This window comes from Protopterus annectens, chromosome 3.part0, assembly GCF_019279795.1.
Source record: "Protopterus annectens isolate FY-2018-M chromosome 3.part0, PAN1.0, whole genome shotgun sequence".
In the NCBI taxonomy this organism is placed as follows: Eukaryota; Metazoa; Chordata; order Ceratodontiformes; family Protopteridae; genus Protopterus; species Protopterus annectens.
The window spans coordinates 1,768,840,677-1,768,865,579 of NC_056731.1; the positions used below are offsets into that span (position 1 = coordinate 1,768,840,677).

The following is a 24,903-nucleotide window of genomic DNA, read 5'->3' on the forward strand; positions in this document are numbered from 1 at the left end:
AAAGCCAACCACCCTCGCCGCAGACCTACTTCCAGCTGACTTTCTACAAAAAGCTGCAGATATCATAGCCTATCCCATCTCAATCTTAATTAATCGCACCATAACTGAATCCAAAATCCCCTCCATATGGAAAATCTCCCATGTCATTCCTCTCCATAAAGGCGGCCCATCCACTGACCTTTCAAATTACAGGCCAATAGCCATTCTGTCACCACTGGCAAAAATAATGAAAAAATGTATTCACAAACAACTCATCCAGCACCTAACTCAGAACAATCTGCTAACCAACTCTCAACACGGCTTCAGGCCCAAACACAGTACTACTACTGCTCTCCTCTCATTCACAAACACTATTAATCTTAACCGGAATGACAAAAAAATATCTTCAGCCCTCTTCTTGGACCTATCAAAAGCTTTTGACATGGTCAACCACAAACTCATGCATGAAACCCTTAAAACTCTCTACGTAGATAACAAAACCCTTGACTGGTTTGATGCCTATCTTTCTGATAGGCAACAAGCTGTGCTCTGGCATAATAAGCTCTCAGACCTCCTACCTAACACATAGGAGTCCCCCAAGGTTCCATACTTGGCCCTCTCCTATTTTCCATCTATATTAATGATCTTAACAAAATCATTCCAGAGTCCACATGTATTCAATATGCGGATGACTCGACATTAATTTGCTCAGATATATCCCCAATTACTCTACTATCCAAAACTCAAGACTGTTTCACTGGAGTTGAGAAATGGCTATCTGAACGCCAACTTATCCTTAACCCAAAAAAAACTAAAATGCTCCTCTTCCATCCTACCCATAAAACACCAACCTTTCCCTTTTGTATTCAATCCAACAATGGAACCATCATCTCCCCCGACCCCCACACCAAGCTACTAGGAGTTACCATCGACAACAAACTCAGATTTGATGTACACATCAGCCAGATTATTAAGACTGTTAATAAGAAACTGGGGTCCCTCTATAGAATAAAACCCTTTCTGACTCCCATGGCAAAAGTGGCTATTGCTCGCACCCACCTCCTATACACCCTCTTGTATGCCTCCCCTATACTTACAAACCCCAACAAATCGGATCTGTCTAAACTCTCTTGCTGTTATAATCATATTGCCAGATTTGCAACTGGCTTACCCTACAAAACCCATCACTGTACTAATCTTCAGAACCTAGACTGGATAGAACTACCAAACCTAATCCTACAGCAGCAACTTATAGTTGCTTACAAAATACTCTCTCAACCGGACAACATCCCTGGTCTGAGTAGATTAATCACCCCTTACACAAATCTAAATAGACTTAGATCATCACACAGATTACTTGCACAGACGCTCAAATCCTGTAACTCAGGAGGTGACTCTCTGTTTTCCAACACAGTGGGTAAAATATGGAATTCTCTTCCACCTAGTCTCACCAATTCCACCTCCCTAAATACATTCAAGAAAGGCCTCTCCCACCACTTCAAATCCCACTGGCTTTGACAATGTTCTAATCCAGACTAATCCATTTTTTTCCCCGTCCATTTCCTCAGTAATGTTATTTTCTACATAGGCATTAAGCCAACTACTCTCTACCTGAAACTGACAACATGAAGGTCTTGTTTCTTTTTTACAATTGTTATTGTACATACTAGTGAATTTTTTCCCATCTGTGTATTAAATGTATAATCAACAACTGTATGTTATCTGTCATATATTGTTGTAATCTACTTTGTCCTATTGGAGCTTTTCTCCCCGGGCCTCCGCTGAAAATGGACATGTGTCCAGTCGGACTATCTCGGTCAACAAATGTAAAATAAAATAAAATAAATAAATAAATGTTTATATATATATATATATATATATATATATATATATCTATATATATATATATCTATATATATATATATATATATATCTATATCTATATATATCTATATATATATATATATATATATATATATATATATATATATATATATATAGAAAAGTAGCTAAAACAGCAGTCAAAACAACTGTGTGCCAAAGGTAGGAAAAGAGCAATTTTAAGAAGTCAGTTAACCTTTAATGTGATGATGTCAATCTTCATTCATTCTTGACTGCTGGATTGGGTTCTGATCTTCGGAACCAACTCGGCTGTTATATCAAGCTTGCTCCAGCCAAAAACTCTCACCCTAAGGCTACCCATACTACCTCTCTTCCCTTTACCCCAGATCTCATTTGCCACTTAGAAATTCAGGCACATTAGCCATGCTCTCAGGTAAGTGCTAAACTTGTTTGGATTATATAACTGTATTTGTCTAACCTTTTTTGCTCGTTTTCCTTCTAAGGTTGTCTTTATTTGTGATTGATTTGTATCTACCCTTTTTCTTACCTTCTAGGTATTCTGACTTACCGTAGTTGGTATTGGCTTGTCCTTTCCCTCTACCAACTGGTAATTCTTTGATGCCATTGCTGGCAGCCTTATCCCCCCCCTTTTTCTCTTACCTTCTTTGTGGGTAATCTCTGCTACCATGGTTGACATATACATGTATATATTGTGTGTGTGTGTGTGTGTGTGTGTGTATATATATATATATATATATATATCTACACACACCTATACACACACACACATACATATATACATATATATACATATCTATATATATATATATGTGTGCATATATATATATATATATATATATAAAAACCTTTATGCTGTACTTCTGTTTTTCTCGAGTGTTTGTGTGTGTGTGTGTGTGTGTGTGTGTGTGTGTCTGTGCCTTTTTCTGACTTGAAAATGGCAGAAAAGCAGAAGGGAACCACAGGGTTCAAACAGTGTAGGGACTGTGGCAGAAAGATGCCCAATTCCGATGGGCATCTTTCATGCATTTACTGCTTGGGTGTCCCTCATTTTGAGATAAAACTTCCATCTAAACTCTGCAAGGGTTTCAGTGCTCATACCCTTGCAGAGAGACAAAACAAACTCATTCTTAAGGCATTACTAAAATGTCCATTCTGTGAAGCTTTATCTAAGGTGGAGACATTTAAATCTCCTAGGACAGATTCAAAGAAAAGGAGCCATTCGATACCATCATCTCCCAAGCTGCACAAACCTAAGACTCCAAAGTCTCAGGTTCCAACTCATCCAGTGGGACCAAAGCCTAAAGTTCTAAGACTGCACCAACTCCTGCTCTGGCACCGAAACCTGTAAAACCCCCCACAGTGCCATGTATTATTGAGACTACCCAGACTTCTACGGCACCGAACTTGTCTTCGGTACTGACAACCTCTCTGGCACCAACAGTACTCTCCTCAAATATTTCTGTCTCATCTTCCCCTGCCAAGCAAATTTCTGTTCAGCAGACCATGGTGCAGAAGGTCGAGATGCTAAACACCTCAGGACCAGATACTCCCCATCTAGAGACCCCTTTTTGGGTCAGCAGTTGAGTCCCTTTGTAGATAGGGTGGAATCGCCCTCATGGATGTCCATCTTTCCTCCAGGAGTCTTTCAGAACTGGATGTAGTTAGATTGGTGAATCAGCTCTTGGCAATTAGAGATCTTCCTGCTCCCTCTCAGACCTCCCTTCCTCCCGGAGCCGAGGTTTATTCTTCCAGGACTCCCACATTTCTTCCTCCTTCAACATCTCTGCAAGTCTTGGAGCCCACTACTCCGACATTCTGAGTGTCAGCTACCTCGGTGCCAATGGTGGATCTCACCTTGGTACTGGAACTGACCCTGTGGTCTTCAGCTCCATCTGAGCCATCATACACATGGGACCGTGATTTGGCTGCTGGCTCCAGAATCCCTGGATCGGCTCTGATTTTTTTCTATGATGCCATCTACGGTTCCTGTTGACCTGGCAGTTACAAGTCCTCTCATGGCTGCTACACAGGGAGGCAGCTCGACAGAGCAAGGTGTGACCCCAGTTCCAAGGTTGTCTTTCTCGGATGTTCATCGTGTTTCACTGTTGCAGTCCTTACAAAATGGGTTATCCAACTCCCGGTAGCCCACAGTCGGCCAGAATACCAAAGTCCTTGGTATATGATGTCAGCTGCCCTCGTTTAGGCCTGACGTCAAGTACAAATGAAGGCAGCCAACACCATTTCCTCAGTCTTTCTTGCCACGGAGCCTGAAGCAGAAGCATTTTTGCATGAGTGCCAGATGGTCCGAGTACCCTCTTTTTGTATTTCGACTGCTTAGTTGAAGACATCCTCAGATAAGTACCTCATTGTGGACCCTCTTTTCTTGCTTTAATGAATGTCAGAGAAAGTTAATAATTGTCTTGCCTTTGGAAAACAGATTCCACACCGTGATTTTCACTCCTGTTGTATTACTTGTTTGGGCTTTGAGCACAACGTCCCTAATTGTGTTCTCTGTGCTTCTTTCAACCCGCATACCATACGTCGTAGAGCTAGGATCTTGTTTAAGCATTTCGGAGTTTGGCCTAAGTTCATCAGTATGGCGTCTTATGGTCTCCCGACTTCAGATGTTCCTAAGAAATGCAAGGATAAGGACCATGACAGGATTAGGGTCAAATTAGTCGACGACGTCCCTGTTAAGTTGGTTGTCGGCCCAGCGGTAGTCACTGAGGCGCTTTCTTTGCCCCTGCAGTCCACGGATGTTAAGCAGCAGGCATCTGCGGAGACCTTTTCTGAGTCCTCCATACCGCAGGCTTCCACTTCGTCTTCTGACCCTCTGCCAGTCACTGCCTCTGATGGATCCAGAGCCGCTAAGCAGGCACCGGCTTCTCAGGCTTCTTTTCTCTGCCCTTAGACCAGAAGTTTTGTCTGCCACAGACTCTGAGGTTTCCAGCAACTCTGCTAATGAAGAGGGAAACTCTCAACCTTTTTTCTGGTTTTGAGGATTCTGATGCAGAAGTCTCCATTCCTTCTGCCTCCCCTCCAGAAGATTTTTCTTTTGGAGATGCTCTGAATACTCTTTGGGAGCATTTCAAATGGGAAAGTCAGGACTACCCTCAGTCTAAGAAATGGATTTAGGGATTTCTTGGATTTGCCGTAGCATAAGCCTTTGGCTATCCTGGTTTTGGAAGTTATTGATGATGTTTTCATGGAGAATTCTTTGACTCCTAATTCTGTTCCTTCTGCTCCCAGAAAGCCTGACAGGTATTATAGAGTTCCTGATTCTCATCAGTTCCTTTTCAAGAATCCTACTGCTGATCCAGAGATTATTTCTCAGGGCCCTAAGGATGTTAAAGCCATGGTTGCTAAAATTCCTGTTCCTTCTGACAGGGAATCTAGGGTCTTGGATAGATGGGATAAAAAGGTTTATACTTCTTCCACCCTGGCTATTAGGTCTGCTGTTTGTCATTTTCATATGCTTAAGTATCAGCAGCATACTTTGGAGGCTATGAAGGCTAAAATTGCTGGTGTTCCTTCCCTGATGGAGAGTAAGGACATGCAACATTTATTGAATTCTGCCACTCTTGTCACTAAACATTCTCTACATTGTGGTTTTGACACTTTGGAGACTTCTTGCAGGGCAGTAGCTACTGGTTCTGTCGTTAGAAGACATGCTTGGCTCAGGGAATAGCCCCTTTCTGAACCTGTCAAATTTAAATTAATGTATGTGCCTTTGGACAAGGACAATCTTTTTGGTAGCAAAGCAGAAGAGGTGTTGAAAAAGTTGGAGGATAAGGCCAGATCTATGCAAACTGTTAAGGATTTCTGCAAGTTCAGCCTCCTCATTTTATTAGGCATTACCCTTCTAAGAATTGGACTTTTCCTGACCCTAGTAAACAGAGTCGCACTAGGCCTAAGGGTTACAGGTCTTCTAGGGGACCGACTTCCACCCCTCAAAAGGCTAAGCAGTGGCAGGCTTCCTCTTCAAAATCGGGGAGTTCTAAGCAAACTTCCCAAAGCAAGCATCCCCAATGACTCCGGCCTTCCCCTGCCTGCTTCTACAGGCCCAGAGTTTCCTTTGGGGGGAAGGTTAGCCATTTTTGCAGATGTCTGGCTCACCATCACAGATGACAAATGGGTGCTCAAAATAGTATCCCAAGGCTACAAGTTCTTTTTTCACACCTTCCCTGTCCACCAAGGATGCCCAAATATCCCCCCAAATCAAAGGGCAGAAGCAGAAAAACAAGTTTCTTCTTTGCTAAACCTGGGGGCAATAGAGCCAGTTCTTGCACTACAGATAGGCTAGGGTTTCTACTCAAGACTTTTTCTGGTTCCCAAAAAAGGGGGCACCTGGTGCCCTATTCTGGATTTGTCCATTGTAAACACTTTTCTGGTGATTCCCAAATTCAAAATGCTCACTCTTCAGCAGTTGCTGCCAATGCTGGCCAAGGATTCCTGGCTGGTGACTTTGGATCTCAAATAAGCTTATCTGCACATCCCAGTAAGAGCAAGCTGCAAGGCAGTTCCTTCGCTTCAGGGTGGGGAACAGGCACTTCCAATTCTCTGCACTGCCCTTTGGCTTATCTACTGCTCCCAGAGTTTTTACCAAATGCCTGACTCCAGTCATTGCTTTTTGCAGGCAAAGAAATATTCAAATTTACCCTTACTTGCACGATTGTCTTATTCAGGCAAACTCCCCAGAGCAACTTCTAAAGGATTTGGACTTTGTAAAGAACCTTCTCACCTCCGTGGGCTACACCATCAGCAAAAAGAAGTCAAAAGTAGTACCCACCAAGGAGATGGTATTCCTGGGAGTGAGCCTGAACACAGCCGCCCATATGGTATTCCTCTCTCAAGAGAAACAAATGGATCTTTCGAATTACTTCAGAAATTTTGCAAGCATGACCCAGCTCTCTCTGCAAGGCAATTCCTGCAAGCCCTGGGATTCATGGCTTCATGTATTCTGATGATTCCATATGCCAGACTGCATATGAGGAAAATACAATGGTACCTCAAAAACCTTTGGTGTCATCACACTCAGGATTTAGACTTGATACTTCTCCGATTCCCTGCCTGCAGACGGAGTTCCTTTGGTGAGCGACGGCCTGTGCACAGAACAAAGGTCTGCCTTTCTGTTCACCTCCTGACAGCCAGACTCTCACCACAGATGCCCCAGACTATGCTTGGGGAGCACATCTAGAGGGCAGATGCATTCAGTGGACTTGGAACTCTCAACAGGTGCATTTGTACATAAATCTGAAGGAATTGATGGCAGTCCAGCAGGTCTTGATGGCTTTCAAACATCATCTCTCTCCTGGTACTCTTCTGGTCAGGACAGACAACACCACAATTATGTGGTACATCAACAAGCAGGGAGGGACGCACTCTTACCCTCTGTGCAGACAAAACATGATACTATGGTCCATAGCAGCTTCCATGGGCATTCATCTGATAGCTCAGTTTCTTCCAGGAAGGCTCAACACCTTGGCAGACTGGTTGAACAGGCAGGTCCTGGATCTTCACGAGTGGCAACTAAACAAGACCATCATCTATCACATCATTCAGCGTTGGGGCACTCCCCAGGTGGATCTCTTCTCATCTCCATCCAGCCACCTTCTTCTAACCTTTTGCACCAGGGATCATCAAAACAAAGCTTGGAAAGTGGATGCTCTGTCCTTCTCCTGGACACAGCTCTCGATCTGTACATTCCCTCCTCTGCCTCTTCTTCCCAGAGTGCTGTTAAAGATGAGGGATGAAAAACTAAGGGCCATCATCTTCGCTCCAGACTGGCCCAGACAACATTGGTATCCACTGCTTCGCAGTCTCTCTCCCAGTCTCAGCCTTGGCATCTTCCCCTGATACCAGATCTCTTGGTTCAGGAGGGGGGAAAATTTCTGCATCCTCATCTTCAGACTCTGCATTTGGCAGCTTGGCTTATAATTTAAACCTTTCCCAACAGGTGGTTGAAGTCCTTCGTGAGGTCAGGAGGCCTAGCACTAGGAGATCTTACGCAGATAAGTGGAAACGATTCTCCATTTGTATGCAGACTAGAGGGGAAGACCCTTCTCAACCTACTCTTCCTCTTATTCTTGACTATCTGGCAGGCTTGCTTAATGGTGGACTTTCCTTTTCTTCTGTCAAAAGCCATGCTTCAGCTATTTCTGCTCATTGTTCCTTTGAACATCCCATTTTCTCTTATCCCTTGATGAAAAAGTTCCTCAGGGGAGCTAGCAATTTAAAGCCTCCCAGAAGGGCACCTACTACTGCTTGTGATCTCAATTTTGTACTTGAGAAACTTACTCTGCCTCCTTTTGAACCAGCTGCCTCAGCAGACCTGAAGTTTCTCTCCTGGAAAACTGCCTTTCTCTTGGCTATTACTTCAGCTAGAAGAGTTTCTGAGCTGCAGTAATGGCAGTAGAGCCTTTTGTCATCTTCCATGTGGATCGGGTTTCTCTTTGAACTAATCCCTCCTTTATGCCTAAGGTGGTTTCTAGCCTGACTCTTAACCAGTCTATCCACCTGCCTACCTTCTTTCCTAATCCTCAAAATAAAGGAGAAAGGTTACTGCATTCCCTGGATGTGCATAGACAGCTTAGATTTTACCTGGAGTGGACTAAATCTTTTCGAAAGTCGGATCAGTTGTTGATCAGTTTTACTCCTGAAGCTCAGGGCAAAGCTATTTCTAAACAGACCATTTCTAAGTGGATTGCTCATTGTGTTCATTTTTGTTACTTACAGCATGGCAAGGTTCCTCCTCAGAGTATTATGACCCATTCTGCTAGGGCAGCCTCCACCTCAGAAGCTTTTTTAAGAGGTGTACCTATTAGGGGCATACTAGAAGCAGCTACATAGACTTCTGTCCACACTTTCACTAAACATTACAATTTACCTTGTTTTCTAAGTCCAGGGCTGGTTTTGCCACTGCAGTGTTGTAGGGCATCCTTACCAACCCTTAAACAGTGGGTGTTCCTCCTCCCTTTTGTTTTTTTTTTCCTGGGCTTTGGGAATCAACCCATTTTGTAAGGACTGCAACAGTAAAACACAATGAACATAGTACAGTTGGGTACACTTACCATAAATGTAGATGTTCGAGTGTATTCACTGTTGAAGTCCTGGTTTCCCCCTTATCATCCCCCTTTTTTCCTAGGGTACAGACTGGGTTTTTCCTTTCCTGGTCTAACCTTTTTTTGGGGGCTCCTGACAGTTAAGGCAAGAAAAACTGAGGAAATAGCATCGGCTGCCTTACTTTGTACCTGACTTCAGGCCTAACAGAGGGCAGCCGACATCATATACAACGGACTTTGTTATTCTGGCCGACTGTGGGCTACCGGGAGCCAGATAACCCATTTTGTAAGGACTGCAACAGTGAATACACTCGAACATCTACATTTATGGTAAGTGCACACAACTGTACTTTCTGGGCTCCCATCCCACTTTGGGTGGGGCCTGCCTTCCAGATTATGGAGAGAGCCCTAGCCTCAGCAGGCTCACAACTGGCACAATCCCCATCAGAGTATCACATTTATGTATCCTCTGGTTCACAGTTGTCACAGTCTGCTACCTCAGGACAGCAGGCAGAAGAGCAGCAAGATACCCTAGTGCAGGATCCCCTCTCTTTGGAGTCCTCCTCAGATCTCCCCCCTGACGAGCCACCCCATAAAAGTGTGCAAGAGGAAGCACCTGGATTCTCCAGAGGAATCTGTCACTGAAGATACAGAATTTGATGAAGGGGAAGGGTCCCCATGATCACCCCTGAAGACATCTCCTTTGGAGACATCCTGGAGATTATGAAAAAGAGGGGTGATTGGAAGTCCTCAAACCCATCCTCCGAGGAATATGTCTTCTTGCAGGCTTTTCGTCCTCAGCCCTCTACTTCTTGGGTGACCCCGCCTGCAGATGAACTAATTAAACTCATCGTGCAGCACGTGTGGAAGGCTCCTGACATCATAGAGCCAATTTCCCGGAGACTGGACAAAATTCTATCAGCCCTGGAGGATCAGCCCCATTGGTCAAAAGGTCTAGCAGTGGATGCCATGATGTTGGTGCCAGCCACTGAAAAGGAACTCTGCAAAGAGAGTTCAACTGTCCATTCTCCAAGCAGAGAGTCTTGGATGGTGGACAGATTTGGGAAGTGGGTCTTTGGTTCAATGACCTTCGCTTTTCAGTTCTGGAAATTCTTGGTACACTTCACTCAACTCCAAAGGGATCTGATAACTGAGTTTTCAGATAACTTGGCAGGAGCAGGGTCTGACAGGGTCTGGTTTAAGGTTGCCTCCCAGCTTGCCATCCTAGAGTCAATCTCCAAATCATATATGTGGCTTATTGCACATGCAGCCAAAGTGACGTCCAGGGCCGCTGGGTACAGACGTTGCTATTAGGCACCACATCTGGATGCGCTTGTGTGAATTTATGCACCCCTTTAAGTCTTCCTTTGTCATTGCTGCTGTTGATGCTACTTCATTGTTTGGCCCAAAAGTCAGAGACACATTAGCCAGGTGTGAGAAGGACAGAAAGACCCTTTCTGCTGTGGGAGTGCGTTTTTCCACTCCTCAGCGACCTTACTCCAGGAATCAGAGGAGTGGAAGGATGTGGTTCAGGAAGACCCTTTTCAGGACACACGTGGCAAGTACCCCCCCCCCCCGCGCTGGGCAGAGGGGAGAACTCTTCAGAAAAGCGCCCCTCCTATGGCAGAGGGAGCCTGCGCAACCAGGATTCCAGGGATTCCTTTTCTGGGCAACCTTACCAGCAGTCCTGAGTGGCAGCCCAATTGCTTACCTCTAGAAGCAGTTGGGGAAGATTCTCTCTGCACCACTGAGTGTGGCTAACAATAACATTGGATTCCTGGGTACCGACAATAATTACCAGATTTTACCATATTCCCTTCAGTCTTTATCCCAAACCACAAAGGCGAATCCCCGATGTTCCTCCCTGTCAGAGGGATATAACAGCACTAGAGATTCAAATGCTGCTTCAAAAAGCGGTCATCCAAACAGTCCCACTAGACCAGATAGGATGTGAATTTTACTCAAGATTATTTTTAGTGCCAAAAGAAAGACAGGAGACTGGAAGCCAATCTTAGATCTAAGTCTACTGAACAAATTTGTGCAACAAACAAAATTCCGGATGGTCACGGTTCAGTCTATCCTTCCTTTTCTGGAGAAAGATGATTGGATGTGCTCCATAGATCTTCAGGATGCGTATTACCACATAAAGGTGGACAAACACTCCAGAAGATACCTCCACTTCCAGCTAGGAGCCAGTCATTGCCAATTTTGAGCACTGCTCTTTGGTCTCACTACAGCCCCCAGGGTGTTCACCAAATGCATGGCAGTTGTAGCAGCTCACTTAAGGCTACAGGAATTCCGTGTGTTTCCATGTTTAGACAACTAGCTCCTCACTGGCCACACCACACATCTGCTGCTTTCTGCCTTGGACTCCATTCTATGTCTTGCTGTGTTCTTAGGCATTACAGTAAACAGAGAAAAATCACAACTATCTCCCACACAAGACATAGAATTCAAAACTAAACATGAAATTCTGCATGGCTTCCCTTCCTCATCACAGACTGGTAAAGTTGAGGTTGCAACTTCAGGTGGTACTCTCTCAAGACAAAGTTCCTGCTCATCTAGTCTTACAACTTCTTGGGTCCATGGCAGCGACAATCACCTTAGTCCTCCTAGTGAGGTACCACATGAGGCTGCTTCAGTGGCTCCTGGCGTCACAATGGTAACTCTTAACTCACTCAGTGTCCCATCCAGTCTTCATAACAAACCACTGCAGACAGGATTTATCTTGGTGAATGAAGCCAGAAGAGAATTTATGGAGTCGCCCTTTCTCCCCATCTCAGCCAAGGCCATAGTGACCACGGATGCTTCCCTGATTGGGGGGAGGGGTAATTTTCAGGGAAAGACAGTCCAAGGCTCTTGGTCCCTTCAAGAGGCCAATCTGCATATCAGTGTCTAAGAACTGAGGGCAGTGCTTTTAATGTTGCAAGCATTCCAGTCTGCCCTTCCTTCAAAGACAATTGCTATCCAGTCAGACAACATGTCAGTAGTCAGGTACATCAACAAACAGGGGAGAAGCAGTACTATCCTGTATGTCGGGAAGCCCTAAGAGTTTGGCAGTGGGCAGTCACCTCCAACTGCCTTCTAATAGCAATGCATATTCTGGGGAATTCCATTGTGATTGCAGACAAACTAAGCAGGTGTATCCTTCTACCTTACGAGTGGTCTCTCAATCCCAATGTAGTGACGAGAAACTTTCGTCGTTTGGGGTCAGCCTTGCTGCAACCTGTTTGCCTCTTCCATAAACCAGAAATGCAGCAGCTACTTAGTCCCCCCTCATGGGAGTTCCCGAGAGATGCACTTCTCCACAATTGGCCCCCGGGACTTCTATATGCCTTCCCATCAATCCCTCTAATTCCCCAGTTTCTGAGGAAAACCAACGGTTAAGAAGCAAAGTGATTCTCATTGCACCTTATTGGCCTCATCAAGTCTGATTTCCCTTTCTCTGGCCTCACCTAGTACACTGCCCATGGACTCTGGATCCAACTCCAGATCTGTTATTTCATGCTCAGAGCTTGTTCCATCCCGACCTTCAAAATCTAAAGCCGACTGCTTGGTTTCTCCACTTCCAGTAATTGCCAGGTGAAATATTTTGTCCTCCCCAGTGCAAAAGATACTTCTGGTTTCCCGTAAACCGTCCACCAGAAAACTTTATCTTGGCAAATGGAAGAGATTTGTTATTTGGGCTGATAAAATGGTCTTGATCCTTTCTCTGCTCTAGTCACTAAGGTCTTGGAATACTTAGCCACCTTATTTTAATTTTGAGCCTCACCTTCTACCATTAGAGTTTATTTAGCTGCCATTTCAAATTTCCATAATGGATTTGATGATCATTCTTTGATGTCTCATCGTCTTTGCAAAATATTTCTTAAGGGTGCTTTACATTTGAAGCCACACTTCAAAGATCCCATAGCAACTTAGGATTTAACCTTGGTCTTGCACTGTTTGGTTCATAAGCCTTTTGAGCCAGCAGCCACCTGTAATCCCAAGTTTTTATCTTGGAAGACCTTCTTCCTGGTAGCTATTACGTCTCCCAGGAGAATTTCTGAGTTACAGGCTCTGTGCGCGAAACATCCATATATAATTTTTCACAAAGAGAGAGTATCATTCAGAACCAATCCCTCCTTTCTGCCTAAAGTAGTGTCAGACTCCAATATCAATCAGACCATAGATTTATCAGTTTTCTTTCCAAATTTCTCAAGCAAGGGAGAATATTGCTTGCATTTGTTGGACATCTACAGACAATTAGGTTTTTATTTGGACAGAACAAAATCATCTAGAAAATCCAAGCAACTGTTTCTATCCTTTTCAGGTACTAGACTGGGCAAATCAGTTTCAAAAGTCACTCTGTCGAAATGGTTGAGAGACTGCATTACATTTATTTATAGTCAAAATAAACTCGATTTACCAACAAAAGTTAGAGCTCATTCTACCAGATCTGTTTCTACTTCAGTAGTCTTTCATTCCAGAGCTTCTGTGAATGAAATATGCGCAGCCGCAACTTGGGTTACTCCTTATACCTTTATTACTCATAAATTAGACATGGTCTCCAGGAGAAGAGCATCTTTTGGCTGTACGATGCTCAGGAATATCCTTCCTTAAGGCCTCCCAGGATCTAAAGTAGCTGGGGACTCTGTACCAACAGTCAAGAATGAGTGAAGATTGACAACATCAGATAAAGAATTTATGTTCTTGCCATAACGTTCTGTCTGTGTTGTCAATCATAATTCATTCTTGACATCCCAACTTCCAGCCCCCTCCTAGGGACTCCTGGAGGTTCTGAACTAGTCCTGGGGTTCTAGTAGGGTTGTTGCTCAGACAGAGCTTCCATAATTTTCTTCATAATGGGCAAACTTGATCTGAGGTAAAGGGAAGAGAGGCAGTATGGGTAGCCTTAGCTTGAGAGTTTTTGCTGGCACGAGCTTGATATAACAGCAGAGTCGATTCCCAGGATTGGAATCGAACCCAACAGTCAAGAATGAATGAAGAGCGATAACACAGCTGGAACGTTATGGCAAAAACTTAACTTTTTTTTTTCCATCCTTTCAAAAAAAGGTGAATATTTGCTGTGCTGTATGGCTCTTCATAGGTGGCTCAAAGATTTACCTTCACAGATTATGCCTGTCAGAATTCCCAGCTTCATGTGTACTTCACCAGAAAGAAGTTGGGTAACAAAGTCTTCAAAGTATGTCGTTTTCCACTTTTGTTAATAAGAAACAAAAACCTTCATTGTCATATCTTACAGGTCACTCTATGAGAATTACGTTTACCTCTCAGATATTCTTTAAAACCACATCTTTGGATGAAATTTATGCTGTAGTTAATTGGGCTTTACTGTAGTTAATTAGGCATTGCTGAACACGTTTGCAGGACTCTATAGGGTGAATGTTTTCTCTAGGTCTGTGTCATCCTTTTGTGTCACTATAATCTGGGGTACAATTCCCCTGAGGAACCACACCAGAAGATAAACCTGGGACTTGGTCCTCAAGGTGGAGTTCCGTGAAAATTAAATACTTAATGTCATGCTAGATCTAGATTGGCAGTGGGCAAGATGTATTATAAAAAAAAAAAAAAAAGCAGAAACAAACCAAGTTCCAGGATGCCCTTAGGATCCATGACCAACCTCAGCAATACTGGAGTAAGTCCAGACGGAAGGAGGAGGAGGATGTCTGATAGAGCCAGCACGGACGTAGGGCACTGGTGGCCAGACCAGTACAGGTGAAGACCTAGGGGACTGAAAAAAAAGCTGTAATTATTGAGGTAGCACTTAAGCTATTCCATTACCAGTTTTCTTTCCTACATTCTCTGGAAGTTCATAGACAGTTAAGATTCTGTCTAGGCAGAGCAAAAGACTTCGGGAAATCTGGGCAACTTTCTATGGCCTTTGATGAAAAGAAAAATGGGCTGCCTGTATTCAAACAGACTTTTTCTAATTGGATAGTACACCATATTTATTTCTGCCATAAATGCCATGGAAAAAGCTTGCACAACAGAATTAAGTCTCACTCTACCAGAGTCACAGCCTTTCTAAAAGGGGTAAGTGTATAAGATGTCCTGGGGGCAGCAACATGATCCTGTCTTCACACCTTTTCCAAACATTACAAACTGGACCTGATCTCATGTGCTAGGACAGGGTTCACTGCAGCCATTCAGAAGGGCATGTTGTCTTCTTCCACTATCACATCTCCAGCGTCCCCCCCCCCCCATGTCAAGACAGCCATCTCTGACATTCTTCCCTGGTGACATGACTGCAGCAGTGAATCACATTAAGAACAATAGTACATGTATGTAGTCAACATAACTGTAGATTTTACTAATGTGGTCACTTTTGCAGTCAAATTTCTCATCCACCATTTCCTCTGAAACTTGGAACACATAGAAATGGATGGGTAAATACTCTCTTTTTTTTCTCCCTTTCCTTAAAGTTATTTAAGTTTTCTTTTGCCTCTTACATCTCTTTTTGTTTGGGTATTGTAGGAGGGTAATGCTTCCCTTAGGCAGTTCTGTTAGCCTGGGCCTTCCTGGAATTACAAGATTCTGTGGTTGTGCTTTTCCAACCTGTAGAGTTGGAGGGCAAGAGGGGAAAAAAAGATGGTCAGCCATACATTAGTCTTTATACCAGGTGTGTCTAGACATCCATGTTAGAAGTGATGTTAGCTGACATAGGGTGAAGTGTGACTGGCTCCGAAAGTCAGAACAGACCTGGATCTCAGCCTGTAGCAAATGTTCTTGTAAGGTTGTGAAAGCAGCAGTGATCACACTCCAACAATTATGGCAAGCTGACTACAGACTTATATTTTCTTCTGAAATGGAGCTTTTCTCCACAGGCCTTTTACTAAGCTCTGTCTAGTATGACCTGCTGGTTAACAAAAATCAATCAACAAATAATTCTGTGGCTCATGTTTATAGTTTTGTACCTATTAACATTTGCAATGTATTTTCTTTGTATCACTTCTTCATAATACATAATAATTTGTAGTTGTTACCTGGCTAAAATTAGAGCATTTTTTTAAATCCTGTATTATATACTCATCACTGTTTTATATTTTATCACAGAAGTATCCTGAGCTAATTACATTGTATATTCCCTCTCAAAAACTCTCTTACAGTTCCTGAGGTGTAATCTGTGAATAAGAATGTTTTCTAATCTTGTGTTAAGATATTTTTGTCTTCCCCACATACAGAAGCATAGTACAGGGGTACCTGTAATAGTTTGGAATCCCTTACTTTAAGAAGTAAGTAAGTTTGAATTGTTGTAGAGAATAATTGAGAGGGAAACATACTCACAAGCGAGGAGAGTGTGTTGAGGAGATGGAAAGAGTACTTTGAGGGGTTGATGAATGAAGAGAATGAGAGGGAGAGAAGGTTGGATGATGTAGGGATAGTGAATCATGAAGTACAATGGATTATTGAATTGAGATTGAATGGATTCACATGCTCCCACCTAAAACTCCCACACTACTAACTCCACACCTAAATCATCATTTCTTTGCCTACTTTAACTTAATTCAGAGATCTTGCTCAGAACACCTTTTCATAAATCTTTTGCATGCATGCCTCTGGCCTACCTTACTCATATTCTCAAACTTTCATTGTTTGTTTTTCTTATCCATTGTACCCATAATATTGTTTTCCTCTGTAATATTGTTAATTTGTCTCTATTCGTATGTATTTGTATGTCTGTTTGGGGCTTTTCCCCTCGGGTCTCCACTGAAAAAGGGTAATTCTTACCCAGCTGGACCAACCCGGTTAACAAATGCAAATAAATAAATAAATAAATAATTAGCAAGGAGGAAGTAAGGACAGCTATGAAGAAAATGAAGAATGGAAAGGCTGTTGGCCCAGATGACATACCTGTGGAAGCATGGAGGTGTTTAGGTGAAATGGCAGTGGAGTTTTTAACCAGATTGTTTAATGAAATCTTAGAAAGTGAGAGGATGCCTGAGGAATGGAGAAAAAGGTTTTTGGTACCGATTTTTAAGAATAAGGGTGATGTACAGAGCTGGAGTAACTACAGAGGGATTAAATTGATCAGTCACAGCATGAAGTTATGGGAAAGAGTAGTGGAAGCTAGGTTAAGAAGGGACGTGATGATTAGTGATCAGCAGTATGGTTTCATGCCAGGAAAGAGCACTACAGATGTGATATTTGCTCTGAGAGTGTTGATGGAGAAGTACAGAGAATGTCAGAAGGAGTTGCATTGTGTTTTTATAGACTTAGAGAAAGCATATGACAGGGTGCCTAGAGAGGAGTTGTGGTATTGTATGAGGAAGTCAGGAGTGTCAGAGAAGTATATAAGAGTGGTACAGGATATGTACGAGGGTAGTGTGACAGTGGTGAGGTCTGCTGTGGGAGTGACGGATCCGTTTAAGGTGGAGGTGGGGTTACATCAAGGATCAGTTCTGAGCCCTTTCAAATTTGCAATGGTGATGGACAGGTTGACAGACGAGATCAGACAGGAGTCCCCATGGACTATGATGTTTGCAGATGACATTGTGATCTGTAGTGAGAGTAGGGAACAGGTGGAGGAGACCCTGGAGAGATGGAGATATGCTCTAGAGGGAAGAAGAATGAAGGTCAGCAGGACTAAGAATATATGTGTGTGAATGAGAGGGAGGATAGAAGAATGGTGCGGATGCAAGGAGTGTAGAGGTGGAAAAGGTGGATGAGTTTAAATACTTGGGGTCAATAGTTCAGAGTAACGGTGAGTGTGGAAGAGAAGTGAAGAAGAGAGTACAGGCAGGATGGAGTGGGTGGAGAAGAGTGTCAGGAGTGATTTGTGACAGACGAGTACCTGTAAGAGTGAAAGGGAAGGTCTACAAGAGGGTAGTGAGACCAGCTATGTTATATGGATTGGAAACAGTGGCATTGACAAAAAGGCATGAGTCAGAGCTGGACGTGGCAGAGTTAAAGATGTTAAGATTTGCACTGGGTGTGACGAGGGTGGACAGGATTAGGAATAAGTATATTGGAGGGTCAGCCCAGGTTGGAAGGTTTGGAGACAAAGCCAGAGGCAAGATTACGTTGGTTTGGACATGTGCTGAGGAGGGATGTTGAGTATATTGGGAAAAAGATGCTAAGGATGAAGCTACCAGGTAACAGGAAAAGAGAAAGGCCTAAGATAAGGTTTATGGATGTGGTGAGAGAGGACATGCAGGTGGTTGGTGTGACAGAGCAAGATGCAGAGGACAGGAAGAAATGGAAACAGGTGATCTGCTGTGGCGACCCCTAACGAGAACAGCTGAAAGGAGATGATGATGATGATTTTGTTTTGCAAAAATAAAATTGTATCCTGTATTTACTTATTGGGGTCTGAAATGTTGCTGAGCATGGATAACTTTAACACACAAAATGGCGATTAATGTTAGGCAGAACTAAAAGGCATTTGAGAGAAATGGGTGTAAAAATTAGTACTAAGATTTGTTTTGTTGTGGAATTAGGTTGCAGTGAGTAAATCAGACAGTGTTGGGATCTTTTCATCTGTACAATGCATAATAATTCATGGTTTAATTTTAGAATATGAGGAGCATGTTACTTGAACAATATACTGTATGTGGAGTTTTTACCCTTCTGCCGTTGACTACCATGTGTGCTTTAATTAATCACAGGCTAAATTACTTGTCAGTGATGCATTTGTTTCTTATCCTTACAATAATATACACTGTAAGTATTGTGGCACTTCTTAAAGTACCATTTCTGTCCATTAATCTTCTTAAATTATTCCTGCAGGTCAATACATTAGAAGAGCAGTTAGAGAGCAAAGCAGTACAGAAGGAAGTAACCGCACTGAATCGTCAAATAGAACTTCTAGAGGAACAGAAAAAGGAGTTGGAAATTAAACATCTTAGTGCTGAAGAGCAAGTGAAAGACCTCAAGTATATGGGTAAGCTTTATGCGACTTAGTGAACAGTAAAATTAAGCATTTAAACTTTTAATTAAGAATGAATATCATAAGAATATGATTAAAGTAGCAGAATACTGCCAATGGCTAACTAATTGCTGTATCCAGATCCTTTACAACTGCCTCTCCAAGGTGTCCACACTTCCTTTTTCTGGCTTTTTAGGCTCCCTTGAACTACGTTCCCCCACACTACCTAATAAGACATTGGAGAGCTTTGCTACTGCTAGTATTTCTGTAAGTCTTACTTGAACCTCCAAAACTTAGGTCATCTCCCCTGGCCTTACTGACTTCTGTTTTTACTGATGGTCACTTTTATTAATGCCCTTTTTATTCTGCTTAGCGTCCATGTCATGTTTTTCATTTCTCTCTTTCTCAAGTAGACTCATCGTCAAACCATCAGTCATTCCTTGTTTTCCAGGCATCTTGACACCCTGATGGTTTCCGTATAAATGACTGTGGCCAGCCTGACATGTTTCATCCTCAATGTCCTCCAAGCTTCAGATGTTATTCCACTGATAGTTTCACTAGAGCTTGGTACAGAAGGAGAATGACTTCTGGGTCCCTGGTTACCACCTTTCCTCTCCATCCAACCAAGCCACAAAACTTAGTACGTGCCTTAGCTATGTCTCTGTCACAGTACAGTGGGGGGATTAACTTGTGTTGGGCGGATGTGCTCATATACTTGCCTGCCTTAGTTGGTTGATACCATAACCCATATTCTTATGTTTCTCTGTTTTGATTAATTAGTCCCTACCAAGCTCGGGAGCTTATAGATTCTGTAACCACATCTGGTTTAAGTACCATGCTAACTGCAGTGTGTTTTGTGGAGACTAATCCCTCTATCTTTGCCTATGTCTGCAATTTAGGCTTAATTAGAAAACTTATTTATTATTTTCTGTGGCTTTTTTACTTTATCATACCTATGTATTCTAATCAGGTCTCTCCTCAGTGCTAAACCATGTGGCTCACTACTTGTTGTTGGTTTGTTCCTGGAGAGAGCATTTCTGAAATGCACACAGTGTTTTAGTTTTCCTACCTTTGTAATTGTCTTAAGACCTGCCCTTTCACTTTTCTCTAAAAACAACCTATGTGGCAGTATGTCCAAAATCACAATGAATGCCAGCCCATGCAAACGCAGGCAATAAATAGCAAGGCAATAAATAGCAATTAAATTAAATGATTTTAAAACAATCTAAACAATGATAGCACACATGCCTGGGCTGTGGACCATGGGTCCTTAGCTGCACTCTTCTCTCACAAGGTTGCAGGGGTGGTCCTCTTTTGTGGAGGAAAGATGGATCAGTGCTCAGAAACTGCAAAAACAGACTGGGTTCAGCAAATCTGAACCCAATCTATACTAGGCTAAAAAGTGCAGCTAGCAGCAAAAACAGAGTTCAAAAATAACAGCACACAGAAGAGTGTAGCTAAGAACCCACCTGAGTGGTGGTGATTAGCTCAGGGCCCAGTCCCATGCTGTATCATTGGTTAGAGTGTTTTAAATTTGTTGAATTTTGTTGCTATTTATTGCCCACATTTGCGCAGGTTGGCACCCAGTTTACCAGAAATGCATAGAGCTTAACAACTTGCAACTGATCTGCTATGTTATCTGAATCATTCACTGCTTTCTACTGCAAAATAAGTATAATTTTTACTTGATCTGCAATTCTTGGACTGTTTTTTTACTGTGTGCTGCTATTTTTGAACTGTGTTTTTGCTGTTAGCTGCACTTTTTTGCCTGTGAGGGAAGAGTGTAGCTAAGGACCCACCTGAGTGGTGTTTGTTGGTCTAGGGCCTGGTCTCTGGCACTGTCATTGGTTAGAGTGTTTTAAATCCATTTAATTTCATTGCTATTCACTGCCTGCATTTGCGTGGTACGCACCATCGCACACTGCCACACGGTGGTGGTTACTGTTGGCAGTTGTCGAAGCAAAGTCCCAGACAAATACATTTTCCCTTAGTCAACTGCTTGAGTTCCATCTGAGGTTTCTCACTGTTGTGCTTCAGTGCCCGAAAAGACACTCAGCTGAGCCTCTGAGGTACCAATACAAGTCTCACCCTCTAAGCCTCTAACATTTTAGAACTTCTACTAGTCCCGCAGCAATACCCTGGTTCTTCTAGTCCTGTCCCTGACCACAGTACTATACTTTGTATCATGGACGGGCAGTTCTCCACAGTTTCTCCAGCCAGCCTGGTTGACATGGACATACAGAGGCAGTGTAGCAATTGTCCCATATACACTGAAAACCCATTAATTCTATGTCACACAAATTCAATATGTGAGAGATGCATCTGTATTAAGAATCTGGAATCTATGCTCTCTTGTTCACAAATCAGCATATCAGATACTAAGGAGGTTGTCATCTCACACAGTTCACTTACTGCACCAACCCACTTGCATAGCACCTAAACTCATGTATATGAAGGTACTCACTAGAAGACTACCTAAAGATCAGAGACCTCCCAAACATAAACATGCTTCACATAATTCAATACCAGCTGAACACAGTACACATAAAAACACATGCGCCAGTATCTCACCTAACAAGCCCTTAAGGCAAAACACAAAATCTAATGTTTTGTTCATAGGTGACTCCATTGTGAGATACACAGATGTCCCGCTCACCAGGTTGGGCAAGAAAAAGTCATGGTCAGCTGTCTGTCTGGTGCCAGGATACTCCACATCACACATGTACTCAGGTGTCTCAACAATAGGTACTGTTATGACTCTGTCATAGCCCATGTTGGTGTGAACGACCTGAAATGTACTTCTCTGAACTATATGAAGATAGACATGACTGAGCTCTCTGAATGTGTGTCCCAGGCAGGTATGTCCTTAGCCTTATGCAGCATTCTACCTTCCATAGGATGATGCCACAGTATAGACAAAAAATTATTGACTTCGGCAATTGGCTTAGTTTCTGGTGTCATTCCAAGGGGATCCAGGACCTGTCACCCTGGGATGTCATGGTTGATAGACCACAATGCTTTGCTAGAGAGGGTTGTGAGGGTGGCCTAATAGTTAAGGTGTTTGCCTTACAAACACAAGGTGCAGAGTTTGAGTCTCACAAGGGATAATTGGCTAGGCTTAAAATGGCTCACAATGGCAGTTAGCTTAGTACTAATCTATGAACCTATGAACCTATAAGATGGTCTTCACCTGTCACCTCTTGGATTTTGGTTACTGGCTAAGGCACTTGCCTCCCCCATAGTGCTTTTTTTTTAGACAATGTCACATCAACAAAATTCCCAGTGTAAATATATCCTTGAAAACCAACCTCAAAGTTATTCTGCTAAACACTAGGAGTCTAAATCTAGAACTGCACTCACTGGAAGCATTCCTCACTTTGGAAGAGGCTGACATCTGTGCAGTCACCGAGACCTAGTTCAAGGCTGCGGAGAGCCTCCCGCCTATTTCAGTCTACTTGAGTCACTCAAAATACAACCAAACACACTGGTTATGGGTGACTTTAACTACCCATCCATAGACTGGTTAAATTATGTGTGTACTGACATGCTCACCCAAAGGTTCTTGGACTTTAACTACAGTGCCTTGGAACAGATAGTTGGGACCCTGACAAGGGCCCCAAACATTCTTGATCTCACCAGCATGGGAGATTGGTGTACCACCAGAAGTGTGCGGCCCTCCCTGGTGAAGTCTAATTATAAATCAGTCTTGTTCAAAGTAATGATTGCATCACACTCCCCTTCAGGAGAAATTAGGCTAAAAAACCTCTCCAAAGCCAACCACACTCTCTGAAGCAATGGCATTAACAGCTTCAAAGCTCCTGTCCCCCTTGATGGTAAGGACACCTATGCTGAGATATACACCAGTGCTCTGTATAAATGTCTGCACAGTTGTATTGACTCAGATGTACCTGATAGGACCAAAGCAAGATCTCCTAGAAAGAACAAGCCTGCCTGGTGGACATCTGCCATAAACAGGCTATATAACAAGAGAAAGAAATTGCTGCTTAAGAACATGAAAGAACGGTCTCAGAAATGGAAGCACATCCTTCTCAGTTTGAACAAACAAGACATCTTTTAAAGTCCCTCTAAAGCTAACTACAAGTCTGAATTAGTATCCCTGATTAAAGATAACCATAAGGCTACATCCAAAACCTTAAAGGAAAATGTCAGATTTGCACTGAACTTGTGGTGAATGGTACCACATATACTGAAATGTAGAAATAGCCAACCTACTGGCAGACAGGTTCATTGAAAACTTCTCCCCCTTGTCTCTGCCACATATACCCATGAACATCCCTACCACCTGTTCTCCACCTAGTATCCCTAAAAAAGCAGGTCTTAACGACTCTCTAAAGACAAAAGCACAGCATCTATGGGATATGATAACATCTTAGTCTGCATTTTAAATGGTTTAAAACAGGAGTTAGCAACACCTTTGAGTACTCTCTTTAACCACAGCCTAAGAACTGGTTTTGTCCCTGTAGAATAAAAAACTGCTACCGTCATTCCTTTGCAGAAAGGAGGTGCATCCACTCGCCCTAAAAACCATAGACCCATAAGCCTAACCAGTCTTATCTGCAAGGCCATGGAGAGAATCATCAAGGGCCGTATCAACAAAGATGTAGGAAGCCTTCAAATGCTTGACCCCACCCAGTTTGGTTTTGTCAGGGACAGATCGTGCCTGTTGAATCTGGTGGACTTCTTCAGGAATGTTACCAGAAGCCTGGATGACGGCAAATCTGTGCATACGGCCTACTTAGACTTAGCCAAGGCCTTTGACATAATCTCCCACTCAGGCATCACTGAAAATCTCACCCAGCTGGGGATCAACCCATATATTGTAATATGGGTTGCAAACTAGCTCACTGATAGAACTCATACAGGCAAAATAGGGGACTCCACCTCCACCAGCATACCCATTACCAGTGGTGTTCCACATGGATCGGTGCTGGGGCCCCTATTGTTTGGAATCTACTTCTCGGAAGTTCAGACAAAAACAAAAGGTCTGTGGGTGACAAAGTTTGCTGATGACTGCAAACTGGGTGCAGTCATTAAGTCCCCAAATTATGTCAACATTCTACAAGAGGGCTTACACAAACATATGATTAGTGCCAAAGTCATGGACTTAAACGTAATGCAAAGAAGTACATTATCATCCCCTTTGGCAAGTGTGATGTCCTTTTGAATCACCATATTAATAGCAACATCCTAAACTCTAAGTCAGTGCTGAGAGATTTGGGCACACAGGTTGACAGCAACCTTACCTTTGATCACCATATCTCCACAGTGGTTAGAAAGGCCTTCTGTGCTACTCACTTCATAAGTAAGGGCATGGCTTCCAAAACAAAAGAGATTATAATCTCTATATACTCTTCCCTCATCAGGCCAATAGTAGGGTACAGTGCTCCCTTTGGCATACCTTACCAGGCACCTGCAGCAACTAGAGAGACCTCAAAGGTTTCTGATGAAGAAAATTCAGGGTCTTCAGCACAAGTCATAGGCAGAGAGACTGAAGTCACTGTCACTATACTCTGTATTGTATAGACTACTCTGAAGTGACCTGTGCCTTGCATACAGAGCAACCTTGGATCCTGCCTTAATAGCTGTGCTGCACATTTGTAAGTCAAATGGTACCCAATTTACTCTAGGGACCTTAACCTAGCCTGTGACATCAACAGGACTTGTTGGGGAGACTGATATGTCTCACAGAGGTCACCTCTCCTCTGTAACAAACTTCCAGTTCAAGTTAAATAGATCCCCTCGTTGACCCTATTTAAGTGTAACTTGGATGATTGGATGGGAAACCGCAAATTCATCCCAGGGGTCATTGTTCTTTGATGAAAGCGCTTAACTACTGAACTGTGCTTTGTTTTTTTCATTAAAAAGTGGAGTCCTGACAGTCACTGGGTGCGTGTTTTTTGGTTACTGGTGTTTTTTCGCATCCTGGAACTATCGGTGGATTTATTGACTGTACTAGAAAAACAACATTTTTATCAATTGCAGTAATGCTGTTTGCTGTCAGACAGTTGGCATTTAGGAAGACCACCAGTTGTGCTGCCTGTGTACTTCCATTATCTGATAGGACAGAGACTTGATATTGAATAGGCCTGTACTTACGTGCTTCCTTCATAA

At 43.0% G+C, this 24,903-nt stretch overlaps 1 protein-coding gene across 1 annotated transcript in view; it reads left to right on the forward strand.

The window, feature by feature from the left end:
- LOC122797181 (shootin-1-like) overlaps positions 1 to 18,806 on the forward strand; it is a 1,945,876-nt gene extending 1,927,070 nt beyond the window's left edge. The window contains exon 10 of the mRNA XM_044066002.1: positions 18,633 to 18,806. Coding sequence (XP_043921937.1) covers positions 18,633 to 18,806 — 174 coding nt within the window. The remainder of the gene's footprint in view (positions 1 to 18,632) is intronic.
- The last annotated feature ends 6,097 nt before the right edge of the window (positions 18,807 to 24,903 follow it).